A 19,944-nucleotide genomic window follows, 5' to 3' on the forward strand; every position below is an offset into this window, starting at 1 on the left:
AAGGCTAAATTCAGGAATCTGTGCTAGTTGTCTATCTGGGCACGGCTTACAGTGACCTGAGTGGGCCGCTCAATGGCCCGGGTTTGAACGCCGATATCTGAGCTGACCAACACGACCTCCAATTGCTCGAGAGTAGGAAATTGTACTGGAGATTTCGGTGGCGGCTCCTATTTGCAGTTCCATAATATGGAATCGTGATTGCCTATTTCGCCACATAGTATACATTCCGGGTAGTAATCACCGGGATAGAATTTTGACAGCAAGTAAGGAGTCATGAAGGACCGCGTCTTAAGTCGCCTCCAGGTGGTCTCGTGCTTCTTGTCTAAGGTGCTCTCTCGCGAGGGGAAGATCTTCCTCTCTACTTTAAAATGATCAGTAACATTGTGATATGATGCCGAGCGTGGAGGCGGTAGTTACTCCATGAATTCTTCGTGCCACGGCTAAGTCTTTCTTTTTGAGTGCGTTACCTAGTGCTCCGGAACGTCAAGAAGATTCAAGGCAGTTTTCCCTCAGAGCGCATGAGTAGTCTGTTTTATTTTCTCTCATAACATCGCAAAAGCTTTTTCAGGAGAAGGCCTAAGCACAAACTTCAATGTATAGCTGGTACAATTTTTTTTGGCTCTGATTCTCTTAAAACTCAAACCAAAAATAAATAGGACCGTCGTAGAATAAAAACAAACTTAGAGGACATTTAAAATTCGCCTTAAAGAGTAGAACACGATAGCTTTATTGGACTGCCACCGCTATTGGCAGCCGCTATCTGCAGCCGCGCCCAAAAGACGGGGGGAGAGGGGATTGATGTCTCCGCTTTCTCGTCAGGCGAACGGGATCGCAGTGCCTCTCGGCAGACTCCACCACAGAAGGAAACTTTCCGCCATGCAGACGAAGCGCAACTTCACAGTACAATCGGATCACCACGTGGCGGCCCCACGGCGGGTTTGTACGCCTCTCTATTTTCACTATTATTGATGCCCGAATCACACTTTGCACACTGATACTGAAGACACATACACATCAGACCGTTCAAGTGCAATGAACCAGCTCAGAAATTGAGTTAATCTGGTTGAATTACCTATTCAATTATTACAATATATTCATAATTACATATGCATGCGTCATCACATATAATCAAGGCACCGCAGCAAGTCAAAGACCACAATGAAGAGTGCCCATCTCGCAATCCAAGGGTCGTGTGTTGGAATCTCACCTATTCGCCCCATTTCACTTTTTTTTTGCGTATATAAACGTCCTTAGGACCTTTGCGACCCGGCAAATCAGAGCATGCTAGCACCAATTTATGTTTTCGGCAGTGCCGCTTCCGCTCGTTGATGGAGAAGAATATATGGGAAACAAAAGTGTGTTTTCGCGGGGTGTTTGAATTACACCGCGAGGTTGTCTGGTTGTGCCTTCACACACCGGTCGGTTCGTTCTAAGTTTTCGGCCACGCCACCGGCGAACGCCGACAAGGTTTGTCTGCTATACGGGGCCTTAAAACGCTGGCGCGTAAAAAAAATTTGTCGACGGTTACGCATTCTGAGTAGCGCGAATTTTAAGCGGAGCTTCTGCGGTACTTGAACCGTATGTGAACGGCCGTACGAAATACGCAGTGCCGAACAGGTTTTTAACGCGAACACCTTCCTCGAAACTTCAGTGGCGTGGACGGAAGTTGTACACAGAGGCTGTGTTCGCTTGAACTATCAATCATAAGAAAAGAAAAGAACAAGAAACGAAAATTGGGGTCTAGGTGGGAATGAAATCAAGGCGGCCAGCATACCAGACGGGGACGCTCCGCCATGACACTTCGACGCTTGAATGTGAATGAAGGCACGTCTAGTGAATGCACAGTCCTTGAAACTTATCATGGAGATATACACAGAGGCCTGCATCAGAAATTATGAGCACATAGTTACAGATTTCACAATCAAGCGAGTACCAAATTTCCTCCGCTTCCAGCAAACTTCCACCGTGCTTAATTGGCGCTAAAGCCCCTCCATAATATAAAGTACCGACACTCTCCTCCTCGCGGCACTTTCCTCCTCGTTTCTCTCACGCGCCTGCTCCCAACGCTGCACACGGACCGCTTTTTTGTCTAGGCGCCCGTAGGCCATCCGCATTGCCGCCCTTGCCTCCCTACCTTACCTATAAATAAAAGGTAACGCTTTACCGTTACCGTTACCAAAATAAAGTACCACACGATACTTAGTCGTTACTTCATGGCTATACATTTTAATTAGTGCATCTTCGCGTTAAGCACTCACGATAAAGATTTATAAAGCTCATTATTCACATAAAACTTCTAGCCCCAAAGAAACATTTTGCGGGAAAAGCTGATTTAACGAGATTACTTTGCACAAATGTGCAGGAGCTTAGGAATTTTATAGTGGCCTAAAATTGCGTGTAGACTTAGAGTTACATATGATGGCTTCTAACTATGTGGCACATAGTGAAGCCATTTTCCGAATGTAACATAAACACACAATCACAAATCATCATCAATTCTAACTTCACAAAGAAAATGTCGCTTAACTCTCAACACATGAAGTCTAAGAAGACGAAGACCTAGTGGGTGGCTACGTGTCTGCTTCTAGGTCTGTATTTTCGCTTTTCGCTGTCTTCTCGCGTGTGGCGTGGGTCGGACAGTGCCCTCCGTGAGAACGAATGCTGACGACGCCCCTGCGGAGAAATTCCCGGCAAGGTGGGCGCATTCTCAAGTGAGAAAACCAACCGGAACCCTCAGTGGCAAGCTAGGCTTAGCTCGGCGCTGCCGAGCGAGGCCGCGCTACGCGTCTGCATGGATTCTGCCTTGTCGACGACAGCTACGCGGATGCCCACTGTGTTGCCACCTGACGCAGCCTGCACGTACACGCAATCGTCAGCGCCTCTGGGCCTCCAGCCTGCTCCGTCTTCCGATGCTACGACTGTGGCCTGTGACATGGACTGCTCCACCGCTTCCGTACCCGTGGTACTCCCTCAAGAAACTGTGCCCGTCGCGCCAGTTCAGCATTCCCACCAAGGGCCGTCACCAGCGTCTGAGCCTCCTCCAAAGATGCCTCCCGTGAGTCAAGGCTCTCTTTCGCCTGCTGCGAACTCGTTCCGCGTTACCATCAAGCCTACATTGCGCTTTGATATGACTGCCATCCCTGCCCGGAATGTTCAAGCCACAATTGATTACGCTCTTGGCTCTTCAAACTACTGCGGGTTTGTCGTTCATCGCCCATCGAACACCTCACGGTAAACTTGTCATCCTTGATGGACGCCCAGAAACTTCGCGCAGTTACGCGGATCCCCCTAGATAACAGCAAGCATGTCTCGGTGCAAATATATTTTGCATCTGGTCCTGACACACTCCGCTGCATGGTTTATCATGTCGACACCACGAGCAATCCCGAGGAGGTGCGCGCACATATTCGCTGCTGAACCCACGTTGTACTGCAAGCACGGCCTATGGGTCGCCGGGGCTCAGACCTGCTCATCCTGCAAGGACCGTTGACTCTCCCGAAGTACCTTACCTACTACGGTGCGATCGTCAAACCACAACCCTTCCGACCTCGTCGTATTTTTTGTTATCACTGCCACAAAGAAGGACATATGCAAAATACCTGCCCTAATCCAGCCGCTGTGGCCGACATGAATGAACCAACAGTTCCTTGTGCCCTGTGCAAATCGCCGGACAATGACATTCGCTCCCCCGCTCTTCCAAAGAAGAAGCAAGCGAAGAAGTTTCACAAGTCGCCTCCAAAAATGGCTGTTCCTACAAGTAATCGCTTTGCAGCTCTCGCATGTGAAGACAACGACTTCCCTGAACTTCCTTTATCTGAGCCCGCAGCTCACCATACGTCTCCTCAACAGCGTACATATGCACAAGCGGCTCACCTTCCCGGATCAAATGGTACGCAAAAACGTCCAGTGCATCCATCACATGTGGATACCACGGATGAAGACACAGCTTTAGACAATGCAATCGCGGAGGCTCGCCGCCGACTAGACGAACTCACCCAGCGCCGGGAACAGCGTCGTTCTCAATCCTCTCGAAGAACTCTAATAACTCGGGAGCAATCATCAGAGGAATCACCTAGGGTAATTACTGGGCCACAATCAGACCGACCACCTGTTAGCCGTGACTACCCCGACAGTGGATAAGATATTAGCTCTGATGAAGCAGGTGACATTCCTCATCGTGGAAGCTCTTCGGCCTCGTCATGGATACCGCAGCATCATCAGTGGTGGTGCAGTGAAACTGTCGAGGATTCACTAATAAGGCCTCTGAAGTGAACATCCGCCTTCGCGACGGAAAGCTGAGGGCATCGGCGTTCCTACTGCAAGAGCATAATGCACTCCCACGCCTTTCAGGTTTTTCCGCATATCATACTTCCTCTATCCCTGATCGCCGTTGCACCGCCTCCTCCCTCAGCCCAGTTAAATCTGCAATTTATATTCACAGTTCAGTTCCGCACACACCGCTCGACCTTTCACGGTGGTGCAACACACGTCAAGAGGTTGTCGCCCTTCTTGTAAAACCTGCACGCTCACCCCTTGTCCTAGTTTCTTTTTATAGTCGTCCTTGCTCCGCATCTCCCAATCTCGGATGGGTTCGTTTTCTACGTTCTACCAACTCGGGTATCCCTATTCTAGTTGCTGGTGACTTCAACGGCGCACACACTGCGTTGGGTTACCCATGGCATTCCTCAAGGGGTGCCCACATCCAAGGAAGCTCTTCGGATCATTCCTTTCAACTTTTAAACCACCCGAATACTTCTACCCGCCCACGAGGTGGCCCGTATTCACCTGATTTGACTTGGTGGTTAGGCCCCGGTAACACTCGTTGGGCTGTGGATTCTGATACTTGGGGTAGCAATCACAGCCCTATTTTTACCTTCCTCACGCCTACGCGTCTACGGAAGATACGCCGCACTGTACGAATAACGTCATGGGACTCTGTACGCGCAGACAATCATTTATCTACATTCAACCCCTCTTCAGCACTGTCTACTCTCTCTCCTGTTCTCGCTACTCACACTATTACCACTACTGTAAATGAAGACGACACAAACCCGTACATACATCTCTTGAATCTGTGGGCTCTTCGTCGCCAGGCGGACCTTTACGCTATTCGTCACCCCGATGACCCATCGGCTCTTCCTGCTCTTCACCGCGCTACCGCACGGGCGCGGCGCTAGGCAAAGCGGCTATGCAGGCAACGCTGGGCTGCATGGTGTGCCCGCCTGTCCTCTACGCAGGGCAATCGACATCTTTGGAGAGTGTTTAACTCCATGGAGCGCCCTTCTCAGGTTGCAGGTTACACACAGAGCATTCTCCTCGCGCTAAACGTGGATGAGGACACATTTGCACAACAAGCGGCCCGTCAATTTTTTTCAAACCATGACTGCACCGCTACGTCTCCACCTGACTTATCGGTTACAGAGCACTCCGATGGAATTACTTCTGACCTCACCATGGCAGAGCTGCTGGCCTCCATTGAACGTTTAAAAACTACTACTACTCCCGGGCACGACGGCATACCTAACTCTTTATTCCGTAACTTGGAAGGGATGGCTTTGCAAACCCTACTTGATACTTTTAACGAAGTGTGCCTTTCTGGCGTCATGCCGGGAGACTGGAAGCAATCATTAAATCCGCAAAGGAAAAGTGAAAGAAAAAAAGAGAGAAAGGAAAGAAAAAAGAAGGCAAGAATTAAATAAAGACAGAAAGAAAAGAAGGTGGATAGATGGAAAGCAAGAGCGCCTGCAGATGGAACATTAAGCGATTAAATCTAAGTGGTCTGGTATACGTGGATATCTTCGCAAACGCTTGTTTATAAATCACTCAAGAAACATACGGGGTTAATTTCTCAGTGATTCCTTCGCTCCTTAGCGGCTTATTAACGTGTTTACCAAGTAACGTGGCGGAAGACCAATACATATTTGTTAGCTGGCCGCGCTCCTCCTACAGACTTATTTTCGCACCGTTGCGATCATACAACTTTGTGAAGAAGCAAAGATTTGGACATATTAATGCTGATCGTTTAAAAGAACAAGCGTCAGTGTTTATGCTCATATTCCTAACTTATCTCTTCAAACCGAGATCAAAAGAACGCTTGAACAAAAACGAGAAACGAGAAAATTTGTCACAATTTGCGCACGTAGACCAACGAAAGCCGCAGGGCCCCACCAACAAGTGTTTCCTATGAGGGTGGCTCGTTCTGTGCATAATGTTTCATTCTTGATAACCATAATGTGTGCAGCTCAATACCTACGTGAAGAAACATATTAGCACAACGCAGAAATGAGGTGAAGAAGTTTCTGTTCCGTACTCTCTGATTTGGTAAATATTGGCATAGGCTGACTACCTTAGAAATGAGAGCACAGGGACTGTGTCGAGAAAAGGAACCATTTTGCGGAGCCGATTATGGCAACTGCGCATGCCTCACACTTGACGGGGAGAGCGAGAAGAGGACAAAGAAAAACAGGGAGGTCAATCGGACGTATTAACAACGACAAATATTCCTTGGCATGGTAGCAAAGTGAGCGTGTATTAGAAAAAGCTTGTCAGATAACCCTTTATCTTTGTTACTTAGATTGGTTGCATATTACATTAACAATAAGCTTAATGAAGCGACAATCACTATTTCCAAACACAATCACGTAATGATAAAACGTGTACCACTATTTTTTTTTAATTGGGGAGCGTCACAACCGTTGGTGATCAAATGATTACACATATTGTTTCTTTACGGGATCGTTTATCACCAGACGCATTTCTCGAGGGGGCTGTAAAAGAGATACGCTTCTGCACCGAGCTATTAATCGCTGGAAGACGTGGTAGAAGTGGACTAGCATGTTGCTCGGCAAGTGCACGGGGACCTCCTCTGAAGTCGGCAATTCTCAGCAAACAGAATACATCTTCGCCAGATATTTTCGTAACGGGCTTCGCGCAACTCTCACGTCCTCTGCACGTTTCATTACAATGTTCATATAATTCTAGAAACCATTCCTTTAAATTGCTCGCACCCTTGACCTCTTCACGACCCTTCATCATATGTTCTTTGACAGATAAGGCTCGTTATTGGAGAGAGTAATAGCGAAGGTGGCCGTAAACTGCGTCTGATAAAACAGTGCTTGTATGAACAATTTTCCTGTGTTTAAAATAGTTCATTACCGGCAGATTTCAATCGAAATGCTAACCCTTTAAATAGCTTGGTACTCAATTTTGTTTATTGCGAATTCGCAGCACCTTGTGGTGGTCCCACTCCCAACAATGATTTCTGAGTTGCATTCTAATCTAGAAATTTACTTTGTACAACTTCGGTTTAACTCTACTGTCCCGTGTAGCTAGACGAACGAATAGCCTTTCACAAAAACATGAATTTCATCGCAGTTGATCAACGAGTTCCATGAAGGCTAAACCCGACATTTCGTTTGAGGTTTATAGAGCAATGCGGAGCTTTAAATATTTCTTTGCTTGAATGCTGTTTACTCGCCCTTCCCAGCCGTCAAATGTCAGTGATTAATGGCGATAGGCACACTGTCGCCGTTACAGTTCGTGCATCCACACAAATTGTAAAAAACGCCTTGTGGTACACAATTGCATGTATCATGGTGATAGACACCTAGTCGCGCTCATAGGTGCATCTGTTTTCTAGGCAGCAACATTCTGACCCAGATTATTTTCCCGCCTGCGTTTTATTTCACAAGTGGAAAATGAATGATGCAGTCGAAAACTATGCCTAAAACACGATTCATACCAGATCGTGAACCATCCCGCGTGTTCAATGTGGAGGAAAAGACAACGAGTGGATATGTGAGTAAAGAGGTGAGAAAGAAATATTTCTTGACATGGCTGGCACACAAAAATGTAAGGAAATGCTGACCAAATAGAAACCTCGGCTAGCATCTGCTCAATCGGAGAGAGAAGACATGTGCTGTAGCTCAGGGATAACAAATGTTTGAAAGCACACGGTACTTACATGCCATAGACTGCAAATCTTAAGCCAATTGTATCGTTTTCGAGGGGCGATATTATGCTGCCTACTGAAAGCACTGACTGTTCCTGGCACCCTTCATTGCCAAAGGATGGCGAGAAGAATTAGTTATTTTATTCTATTGATACTGTCCAAACAAGAACAAGAATTATGTGCAACGCATTTGACAGGTTCTCTTATATCATTACTGGCAGTATACCAATATCTCTCAAGAGAAAAGTATATAACCTGTGTATGTTACCGCTACTTACCTGTGGGGCTGAAATGTAGGGCCTAACCGAAAGGGTTCAACTGAAATTGAGGACAACTCAGCGAGCTTTGGAATTAAAAATGAAAGGTGTAACGTTAAAGGACAGGAGGTGGGCAGAGCGGACAGAGAACAAACGCGGGTTAATGACAGCCTAGTCTCAATCAAGAAGAAGAAGTTGGCTTGGGTAGTGCATGTAAAGCGAGTGCATGATGACCGATGCCCGTTAGCCCTTTCAAGCCCACTGATTCAAATTGGAATCACTAAATTTAAGCGTCACCAGTCTTGAAATGAGTGAGAAAGTCGTGCGTTTTTTTGCAGTAGTTCAGACATTTAGCAATTCTTCATCACATTTTAGCGACCTTCTACAAGACGTACGAATGCTAGTACGTAAGAGAGGGATATAGAAGTTGCGTTCGCTTTCCATTCGCCTTCGCCTGGTGTGACATCCTCTGTTGCACCGCGTAGAAGAAAGAAAATCAATTTTGTTGTACTCTAATCCCATAGAAGGGCACAAATGAGCCGCACGTTACTTCTTCAATATAAATTATTTCGAGTAAAGAATTTTACAAGCGCTAAGATATTTTACAAATAGTAATGATTCCATATAGAATCAGTGGGACCTGGAGAATAAGTAGAATAAGCAGCACGGTCGTATTTGTGGAACGCGCTACTTCTTCTGTCGTGAAAATGTTCCAATTCCGCATTTTATATGTAAAAGTAAACATGTTTTTTCGAAAATGCGTGCTTTTAACGAAAGCGCTTTTCAGACAGAAAGCACGAATTTTCAAGAGCGGTCCACCAGACGTCATGAGGTGTCGATTCATCCGATGATGAAGAAATAGCATTCACTGCACAAAGCTCAGCAACAACTAAAAGGCAAAGCATAACACAGAAGAATTGAACCTGTATAGAATGTCGTCACTGCGAGTAAATTCATAACTTTAGGACGACGCAGAACCGAATGGCAGCGCGTGTACGCCCTTGGTTGAAAGCCATACAGCTTTCAACTTCCATATAGACGACCAACTCGTCCAACAGTTCATGTTGTACAACCAAAAAAGTCATTACAGAAAAATTCGTATTGTGCATGCAGCACGATGCTGCTGAACAAGGAAGAAATCATGAATAGGAATCCCCACTATAATGAGCATCTTTCCCACACAAATAGTTCAAACGCTTCTACATCGACTAAATCTTTGAGATAATCACATTACAAATTTTTAGTTCGTGCACTTAGTAGATGCTGTGAGCTCGAGGCGTGAAATCTCAATACTGGCAGCGTAACGGCCCTGTCTCTTACAAGGCATGTCTCAAAAGAATCAGTGCTTCTCTTCAACCAGGTCAAGAATTCTGCTAACATGGGACCGCAAACCAGCACGCACACAATCAGAAAATAACAGAGGTGCAAGCTGTGTGTCATGTCATAATTGCCTATATTAATGGTAGAAATGTGGCATCCTCTACTTTAACAGATTCAAGCCTAAGGTTAAAAAAAGTTGATATTTACAGTCTAAATGAGATCACAAAAACAAAGTACTTCGCACTAAGTCTCGATGATTCAATTGGAAATCATGAAAAAACAACTTATAAAGAATTGATAAAATCTTGATTTTCTGATGTTATAGAATTGTCTTTCTCCTATATATGACAGTGTCTATATATCGATTTTTTCTGCTGAAAAATTTTAATTTTGACCGGAAAGGGTAAAAGGTAACGAAGTGCATAACAAGGGAAGACAAGCGTAGCATGCGGTGGCAGGAAGTCAGGTGGGCGGATGAAATTGAGAAATTTGCGGCGTTAAGATGGCGGCACAGGACCGGGTTAATTGGAGATATATGTGAGAGGCCATTGTTCTGCAGTGGGTTGAATCAGGCTGATGATGATGATGATTCTATTGGCGGTTAGACATAGTCTCTAGGGCCGCCATGCTCTCGTTATGACCAGAATCTACCAGCAGGCGCAGAGAGCGATTGAAACAACGTGGAATGAAATAAATGGAGATAGTATATCATACTCATCCTTGCCGCAAATCTGGCATCACCAGCCTTATTTGTGCACAGTTGAGTACATATTCACAGCAAATAAGTGTTTTCTGCTTGCAAATCAAGTTAAACAGCTTTCACTATACCGTCTTAAACTATTTATCAGGTTTGTATTTTTTTAGGAAATTGTGAGCGGCGTTGAGAGGTTGATGGCTGCAACGGTCTCCATGAAAAAAAGCTCAATTTTTCGTCCATTTTACGGAATCAGCCTTCCATCGCGATCTGCAACCCTTTGTGTGTTCAGGCTCTTGTAACTGGAAACACCTCTGTGCATGAAGATTTCTCTAAAGCGGTCCGTCATATTTTTGTCCTGGGCTGAATTTATAGCGTACTTTCAAATAGAACATTTAGGATTCATGCACACCAGTTTTATTTACTGTGCAGACGTTGACAGAAACGACGTCAATGGGAGTGTCAACCTCGGTTACAACGGCAAACGTAGAAGTGGAAACCTTAGAGGAAAGGATACTGACAACCTTCACTCAGGCATCGAATGTTTTTTACCGCTGCGTAGACTACCCTTTCTGAATTTTAAAGAAGGAAGATATCCTACGCTTCCTGGATAGCCTGAACGCCCATTCTGCGCGTAAACAGTTCTCCGCGGAACTAATGAAAGACTATTTGCTATTCGCCGGAATGTAGGCACTCTCTCCTGCTGTAATACAGGAAGCCCACACACAGATGTTGTCATCTTAATTTTGCATCTTGCCATTCAGTCGGCCATAAGACGTCCGTAGTGCCGTCAGTGATAACACGCGCCACATATGCGTCAGGTCTGATGACAATGTATTGAAAAGTGAATTAAGAACAATCCACCGTGACCTACCCTGCAACGAATACCCTAGAAGTTTTATCTGAAAAACTGTGAAGCGTGTATTGCAGCCAGGAATGCAGAATAACAAGACCTTCATTGCACCTTCAGCCATCCCCTACGTCCAAGTATTCAGTGAGGCACTATGACATACTTTCGATATACGACATGCGCATTGCCCGTATTCCGGCCAGCAAGTTACGAAACCAGCCCATGAACGTTAAAGACAGGTTGCCGATTGACTTGCTCCTAGGAGTCGTGTACAAGACACTATGCGCTGATCGCTATCGAGTATACACTGGCGAAACAGGGAAGTTTAGAAGACGGCTCAAGGAGCACAAAAGCGATTTCAGAAATCAGAGTCGCATGACGAAAGTCATTGCCGTGTATGCGCTTGAAAATGCAAGGCTGTCTGGGACAACATCATTATTGTACCCAAGGAAAAAATCCTAAAACATTCAGTCAACGCCTGCTGTGATGAACCGGATAGGAGGTACTATGCCGGCCGTTTACCAAGCTCGTTACATTCCGAGCTGCCTGCATAAGTGACGAAGACTGCTAGTCCAAGGGAGTGAACAAGGAACCTGTATGCGGTTCTGAAGCGTCGTACACTTCTTCAGACTTGTTCAGTGACCGTGATTCACTTCAAGCTTTATACTGACATTGTTTATTATGGCTCATTACCAATTCGGACCATCCTGGGGTGCCCTAGCACAAATATTGCGGCACAAAATTTGGAATTACTTATTTCAAATTTATTTGTCGGGGCGTCGAGGGCAGCGATGTTAAACTGAAGGCATCAAATAGATGAAGTAGACCCAAAACTTGGGCGAATTTTTGATGGTTCACGGTGTAGAAAATAGCGGGAAGGAACACGACAGACACAGAGGACGACGGAGAAGAGCGCTGATCTCTGTAGTCCCGTCGCACTATATTTTTTTACATCATGATCAAAAGCACGCTCACAAGATTCCACAAACGCAAAGCAAAATTCAGCTGGAAGCTAGCTTCAAAGCTGCGCAAAATGACGAACAGTCTAAAGATCGGTCTAGTACTGACACGTAAATGTAACGTCAAACAAGAAGAATGACGGTGATTGTCGCTGTGTTAATAAACCGTCCCACAAAACCCTGTTTAATGATTACAATAATCTAATTACGCACATAGCATAACAGAGGAATTTCCGAATCCCCTCCTTCAACACTACACCACACACTGCCTTGCGCCGTTCTCCTCGGTCGGGTGTAATCTGCAGTTACCTTCTACTTCCCAAACTCCTCTCCCAGCGTACTTGGCCCATGCCTGCTGCGCCCTTGGCTTCTTGGAATCCGCTACATTACCTTATACGGCGGTGCGGCACCTCTCATTCATAATACATGTCCTGATCTCGCCCATTCCTTCCTCTTTTTTCAACTAGAATATCTCTAACCCCCTTTTGTCTTCATACCAATCCTTCTTACTTCCTGTCGCTTAGCATAACAGCAATAGTTGCCCAATCCATCGCGCGCTGCGTTGCCCCCCAACAACCGTATTTAATCCCGTTTACATTAAGCTGAAAGTTCTGCAGTGGCGGACAAAAGCTGCTACGTACTGAACTGCTCAAGCACACCATTTTACGATTGTGATGTCGCGGCGGGCATAAGCCAAACAGTGCAGTATTCGCTGCGAAGATCAACGAGTGCCGCTGCTGGGCGACGCCGTTTTCTTCCGCGGCATTGCGCTAGCAGCAGTGACCTTTGAACGTAATTTTCTCTGTAAGCAGTGAAATGGCAGGAAAAAGATGACCACGTCATCAAACACTCCATTTTTCAGTCGGGACAATGTGCTCCATCGAATACCGTGAGAAATTATACAAACGTTAGTCAATACGCAGGTGGCGTAGCACGGTTTAAGCTTCACTTGAACCGTAGTCCCAATTGTTGGTCTTAACTTTGAGTGCTCATTATCTTCGCCGCACTACAGACACTGCATACCGCATGGAACAAGAAACATGTATCTCGCCCTACCGATCAACGTTTGTTGGTCCTTCATTATATATATACGACGAACGTCCAGCGTAAAGGCCCGCAAGTTTGGCTCGCTATTGTAGTGACGCGCGTTGGTGCTCCGTCTTTCAAATGAAAATTGCCAGCGCAGATGACCACTATCCTGCCTTTTAGCGCTATCTGCATGTTTTCGTAAAAAAGCGTTATACTTGGATAGATCCTTCTAGGTGAAGAAAATAGAGCTTGGAGTGGTAGATCCTATTAATGAAGGAAAGCGCAATGGCTGTTCACTCAGTCCATTTTCCTGCATCCCAATCACGCTCTCATTGAAGCGCCGTGCAACCAATGACCACATCGCATTTGTGAGAAAATATTTTTAATCTCAATTTAAGGTACAAGCAACGTAAATTCGCGTCAACGTTTTTCTGGAGCTCTCAGTTGCTGAACAACCAAAACACAAATATTGCGCAACTTCTCTTCGAAGCCGATTTCCTTCTGCATTTCGTATGGTCTTGCGCCTGCGCAAGAGCGCTAGAGGGGATTGCGAAGCTCAGTACTAATACGCTTTAAATGCTCTTTGCATTGCTCCACCTAACTCTTGTAGAACGATTCAAACCAACGTGGTCACTGTTCCGCACCCTGGATCACAAAGCGCATTAGTTGGGAAGCTAATAATTGGTTTGGACGCGACACAGCGTGCCCATTAGCCTTTTAGTGAAAGCAATAGCTTTAATAGAAAATGTTTTAGGGAAGTGCAGTTGGTGTAGTCAGGCTGTCTGGGAGAATGTGGCATACCAGCACGTTCTCGGAACGCCGGTTTGTTGTGTGATTGGTTTGTATGGGAACAGACCTTTGAAATCTGGCTGTGGGCTAGGAGGAACGTGGCAGTATAGGGTTCTGGAGTAATTGTGATCTTACGGTGTACCTTAATGTACATTAATATCGCAAAATATTCCGCCTTTTTTTTTCCCTATGGGCTGTATAAAATTGCATCGAGCGCTACGTGGTTGAAATCTCGGACCTTGGGCTCAAGTGCCAAGCAGCATGACAGGAGCCCTAAAATTATGGACAAACGCTTTTAGTTTACGTGGCTACGACCTTGTAATATCTGTCACAAAATATCTCTAATTTCGCAGGGAGATTAGAACGTTTGCTCCCAAATTCGCGATTTTGTGTGCTTCAGAACTAGACGATACGAGCACAGAAACATTATAAGTCAAATTATGAAACGCACAGGCAGACTACACTATCATGAACAACATGCTAAGCAGTATTTCATTGCATAGGTTTCACCTCTCAGAATTACACGGAAAAATATTCCTCTTGATTGGCGCCTTTCACTACTGTTGGTCGAGAGATTGCGCTGGTTGGCCATTTCCAATACTCTCCAAGAAAGGCAGGCTTGCACTAAGTCTCTGCGGCACATGTCAGAAAAGCGTATTACTCTCGCGAGATTTATAACAGGCGAGCGGACAGGGTGAGTTCGTTCACTTCTAATGACAACGTTTCCTTTTCACACAATGTTTCAATACTTTGAGTTTAACCCAGCATAAATCTTTTTTCTCATCAGGGGCTGTTGCCGAACTCGCCGCTTGAATTGCAGTAGAGTAGGACGTGGACACTGCCAAAACCGGGTTAGTATGCAGTGCACGCTTTGGTAAGACAGTGAATATGTGTGGCGCATTCGATATTCCTTGGCCCTCTTTTTACTATGCGAAGCACGAGGTGCTGCGTTTGCATAGCGCGACGTTAGTTTGTGCCAGTTGTGATTGCCGCCCAGTGTGCGGGTGGGCTGATGCCTACCCCCGCTCTCTCCTTGGCAAACGAAGACACCGGCGTCACATTTCCGCATGGTTGCTGTCGCCTCCTCCGACTTGACATATTTCTGCACGCTCCAATAGAGACCCGCTTCGGATTGCTGTATTCAGAGTCTGTGATTCTCCAGCAGCCTGAATGAATAACCTGCTACGTGCGGGTCTTCGGATGCATTTGTGCTCTTGCTTCCCTCAGCTCCAAGCCTGGATTGTGTACGTTTCCGGAAAACATTTTCTGTACTGCAAATGATTGCATTTTCTGCTGTTTTTTTTTCTCCTCTGTAGTTTACTCGTGTTCTTGCCTTACCTTTTCCATGCTTTTGAACAACAAAACGTTGTCTTCATATAGTCAAACGTTAAACCGGCACAAATGACAAATTCAAGTTAGCCTGTACTTACATATTACTGCAGTTTAACTATCACACATTTCTTTTACGGAAAACGAGTCTTTTGTAAGCTATAAAAGGCTAGAAAATTAACTAAAAGTGCAGGCACCACCAGTCAATCGTGAATCAGCACTACACTGCGTCGGCAACGACTTCTTGACTCGGATCCCAAAAGCTATTCCACAACGCCTTTCACTTCAATAGGAAGAGTTTCCTTCTTAGACTTAACTATTTTGAGTCAAAAACAGAAAAAATTCTAAATGCAATTTTATCGGCATAAACGTGTCTTGCACTTGTCTTGAGCGTTGCGGCAGAGAGAGCGATGCAATCTATTAAAAAAAAGAAGACAAATTGCCATCGCTTGCCCTTTGCGTGCCTTTACAACGACCTCTTTAGCGTTGTTCCTTCCTTGTGCCGCTATTTGTTCCTACCAAAAAAAATATTTAATAGCCCACACATGAAATTTTTTTATTCTTTTTGTTCTTGCGAGGAAGTGTGGAGCTTTATTTAATAGAAAAGATTCTTTATCAGTGCAAGGAACGCACTCAAAAGTAGTTCTATAGGATCAACGTTTCTCATAAAATTTTAAGCTTATTTGCGAATATTACCTCTTTTCGTAAAGCAGAAGATTGCTTTATAAATGCCCGCATATTTAGAGACACTTCAGTTTGTTTCTCAGTGAGAATTTTTGAGTTACTCAAATATTCTCAACAAGGACTCACACTTTCTAGTCAAGTTACGTCCCCGCACTCAAGTCGTCATCGCAAATGAGAACCATGATGAAGACACCTTTGTAATGTTGAGGTTCAATGACGCCCTGGACAGATACCCTGTGTCTACCAGCAGGTTCACGGGTGACCTGAGTCTTCAAGCAAGCCTTGCATTATCACGTGCGTTCATCACCATGCAGAGGTAGGCAATCTATCTCCTTAGCATGAAGCCATGCTTTCACAGGCAGCGTGAATGTGTGCAGCTTAAAGAATATTTTTGCAGCCGAAGAAATGCACATTCGCCTGACACGTTTTAAAACGCTGGTTTTAAGGAACTCCAGAAAAGGTTGCCGATACACCGGTACAAGAAACAAATACTATGTAAGCGCCTGAGTCATCTCTCTTCTGCAGAGGCTATACAGGTAGTCTCAAGAAAAGCGCACTGTGAGGAAATTGAAGGTATGAACAACTTCCTTACGGAATCCCCATAAAGGCCCCTCACGAGTGTGTCCAGTCGGTGCGGATACAAAAGCCAAATGAGCACTGAGACGCCTGCTATGCACAGCTGCTAAAAAAGGGCGGTTTGCTGATTTGTGAAAGAAATAAAACGTGAAACAAGCTGACGCACGAATAAGTGAACAACGAATATTCCACCATACTCTAGAGAAAGAAATACGTTATCCTGACGCATGTGTTCCTATTGGGAACGCCATTCGAAGGTAGTGAATATTCTGTGCATTATCTGCACATTCTTCCTCGCACAGTGGAGAACCTGCAGCGCATAGGCAAGTTTTGCAAACAAAAAAATGTTGCAAACGTGAGTCCGAGCAAACGCTGACAGGTCCCTCCTCATCCAAGCCTTGGTTTGTGGCCTTATGGAGATTATCTTTAATACCCTGTAGGCTCCACTGTTGCGAATCTGTCTGTTTGTCTGTCTGTTGTTGCCAGGAAGAAAGAAAAGGAAAGTGCACAGGCCTGCCCACTGGCTCAAGCCGAGCCACAATCGCTGCCACGTGCTGATAGGAGAGTTCAAAGATATGATAGAAAGACAGGATAGAAAAGACGCGCGGTATAATGACCCAGGCCGATCCCGGAGGCAGTGCAATACCGGGCCAACCGGTGGCGGAAGTGAAGGAACCTTAAAGCACTCCACCACATTTCCAAAAATAATTCCAATATGTGGGGTTCAAATGGGACCCGTATCAGATATCCTTTGTTGCGAATTTGGTGAAGAGGAACCCCTAGGTACTGGAGGATCCCGCAGTCGCAGCTTACGCCACCAAAGTGACGTGGCGTTGTACCCGAATCATCCAACCCAACCGCTTGTATTTCTCTAAATTAAGAGACACACCTGATACCTCACAAAACTGTTGCGTCAAAAGTAATGCCTCAAGCACACTCTTTGTTTTTCAGAACAAAAGGACATCTTCTGCATGGACTAAATTCTTAATTGGCGGACAGATAATTTCAATGGAATAGGTTTGGTTAGCTGTTGCTTAACAATTATCTTTGTATAGGACTTATAGCACAGTCTTATGCCCCTAATCATAACATCTCGAATATTCGCATGTGTAAGAGTGACATTCGGCTCCAGAATCTTCGGCGACTCATTGCATAAAGATGAAGACAACGAAAACCGCTGAACGCTCCGACCCTCGTGCGTGCTCTGGACGGACCTCAAAATTATCATTCTTACAATGATAATTATCATTTCACCTCTCGGCTATATACCTCAGTGTCTACCTCCTGCGTGCGTTATGTATTTCCTCTTTCATTTCGCTGCTTCATTTTGTTTACTTCTTCCTTCCTCAGCATTCATTGTATTTTCGTCAAGGAAATATTTATCTGAAAAACTCTCTGTGCCCCCAATTCTTGGCCAATCGCCCTATGTGAGCATGTGCCATTGTATGAGTGTAACAAAAACAATAACGACTGACCGCTGCCTCTGGTTTGTACCTGTACTGTACCGCTAGCTGTTCGCGACGCAGCACCTTGCAAGACGTTCCTTATTACAGGTGGTGGAGGTGCCAACGATCCCCTCACCCTGGAGCTTCGCAGCCGCGCATTGCCTACCACCTCTGCGATGCCTGAGACTGTCATCCAAACTGCATCACAGCTTTCGTCAGCTTTCCTCTGCTCCGGCGCCGCACGGCAGTGTCACCCGGCCATTTTCAGCGGTACAGATGGTACGGCTGTGGAGGATTAGTTGGCCTCGTATGAACTCGTAAGTGGATACAATAAGTCGGCCGACAGCAACAAGCTCACCACTGTTATCTTTTATTTGAGCGACGTAGGCAATCTTTGATTTTGAAACCACGAGGCTGACATCAGAGGCTGGGCGGCTCTCAGAAGCAGCCTGACAGAAAGCTATGGCCCTACCGCAATGCGTAAGCTTTGCGCCGAGCAACGCTTGCGAAGTCGGGCCCAGTAAAGTGGTGAAAACTTCATCAGTTATATAGAAGATGTCGTCGACCTCTGCAAGCGTATCAACCTTTCTATGGGCGAGGCAGACAAGATCATACATAGTATTAAAGGCATTGACGATGATGCCTTCCAGATGCTCATCGCCAAGGATACCCATGCTGTCTCAAATGTGATAAGCTATTGCCAAAGCTTCGATGAGCTGCGAAAACAGCGCCTTTCCACGCGGCTTACTGGCTTTCAGGAGGCACACTATCCAGCTTGGCTCTCCCAGGGGATGGTGCTCTGGACCAACAGTCGCTCCTCCAGCGCATCCAGCACATTGGTCGTGAGGGAGTCGCATGCCAGCTGGGCTTGTCTACCTGCCCACCTTCACCGGCGCCGTCGCTCACTCCCAGCCTACAGCGTGTCGTCGAGGAGCCAGTCGCTCAGGTCCTGCCACCTCCTCCTCACCACCCCTGATCGCGGCTCCTCTAACGTACGCCGATGCTGTGTTGCGACTGTTAGAACCCCAGCGACCTGTGACCCCACCACAACGTCCGGTTGCCCGCTCCCGATCACACCCGCAGCCACTCAATCACTGGCGCACGCAAGACAATCGCCTTATTTGCTACGCGTGCGGCATCGCTGGCCAAGTGGCTCGTTTATGTCGCCGTCGTGACCACCATTCGTACGATTACAGCCGTGAGCCAACGTACGACCTTCCGCCGTCGTCCTCACCTGCGTCACATGAGCCGCCTCCGGATTCTTTTTCTCCTACTTACCATCTCCGCACCCACCGCTTGCCGTCTCCTGGCCGACGTTCCCGTCCTTCGATGCTCCGCCGCCAACCCGCCACCCACGCGGAAAACTAACGGCCGCAGTTCCGGAGGCAAAAACTGCTTCACCAGTGACTCACTCAAAACCTGTTTCAGTACCTGCCAATTTCATTACCGTATTCGTTGAGGGCGCCGCCATTGAAGCACTTGTTGACACTGGCGCAGCCATTTCCATTCTCAGTCACAACCTCTGTCGCAGACTAAAAAAAGTGACAACGCCTCTTCCTGGCGTTTCTCTCCGCACCACAGCGCTCAGGACATTCGACCATAGCCGCCTGCACCACCCGCCTGCTCATCGAGAACGTTCCATACACAATAGAGTTCGTCGCCCTCGCCCGGTCATCTCACGTCGTCATCCTTGGTTGGGAATTCCTCTCCACACATCACGCCAGTATTGACTGCGCCCGTGGTCAGCTTGAGTTATCGCCCTTCAGTGACGCTCCCTTGGACGTAGCTGATGTTGCTGGCGCTGCTGTGGTACTCTCAGAGGATACAGACATTCCGCCTTCCTCTTCAGTACTGGTGGCTTTTTCTTGTGCTGCTCTCCGACGCAGCTGTAATTTACACGCCCCCGTTTAGATGCGCTGACCAGAAGGCTGTTTTGCTGCCTCATGTTCTGTTGACAACTGTTCGTGGCTCCAGCGCTATTTATGTGGCCAAACCGTTCTCCTGCCCTACCACTTTACTCCATGGCCAGTCGCTTGGTAGCTTTGCCGTTTTCGATCCCGC

General features: G+C 46.4%; 1 protein-coding gene across 1 annotated transcript in view; it reads left to right on the forward strand.

The window, feature by feature from the left end:
• LOC144120079 (uncharacterized) overlaps window positions 1–18,859 on the forward strand; it is a 75,350-nt gene extending 56,491 nt beyond the window's left edge. The window contains exon 2 of the mRNA XM_077652543.1: window positions 18,695–18,859. Within this exon, the coding sequence (XP_077508669.1) occupies window positions 18,695–18,859 (165 nt within the window). The remainder of the gene's footprint in view (window positions 1–18,694) is intronic.
• The last annotated feature ends 1,085 nt before the right edge of the window (window positions 18,860–19,944 follow it).

The sequence above is a fragment of the Amblyomma americanum genome, chromosome 2, assembly GCF_052857255.1.
Source record: "Amblyomma americanum isolate KBUSLIRL-KWMA chromosome 2, ASM5285725v1, whole genome shotgun sequence".
Taxonomy (NCBI): Eukaryota; Metazoa; Arthropoda; class Arachnida; order Ixodida; family Ixodidae; genus Amblyomma; species Amblyomma americanum.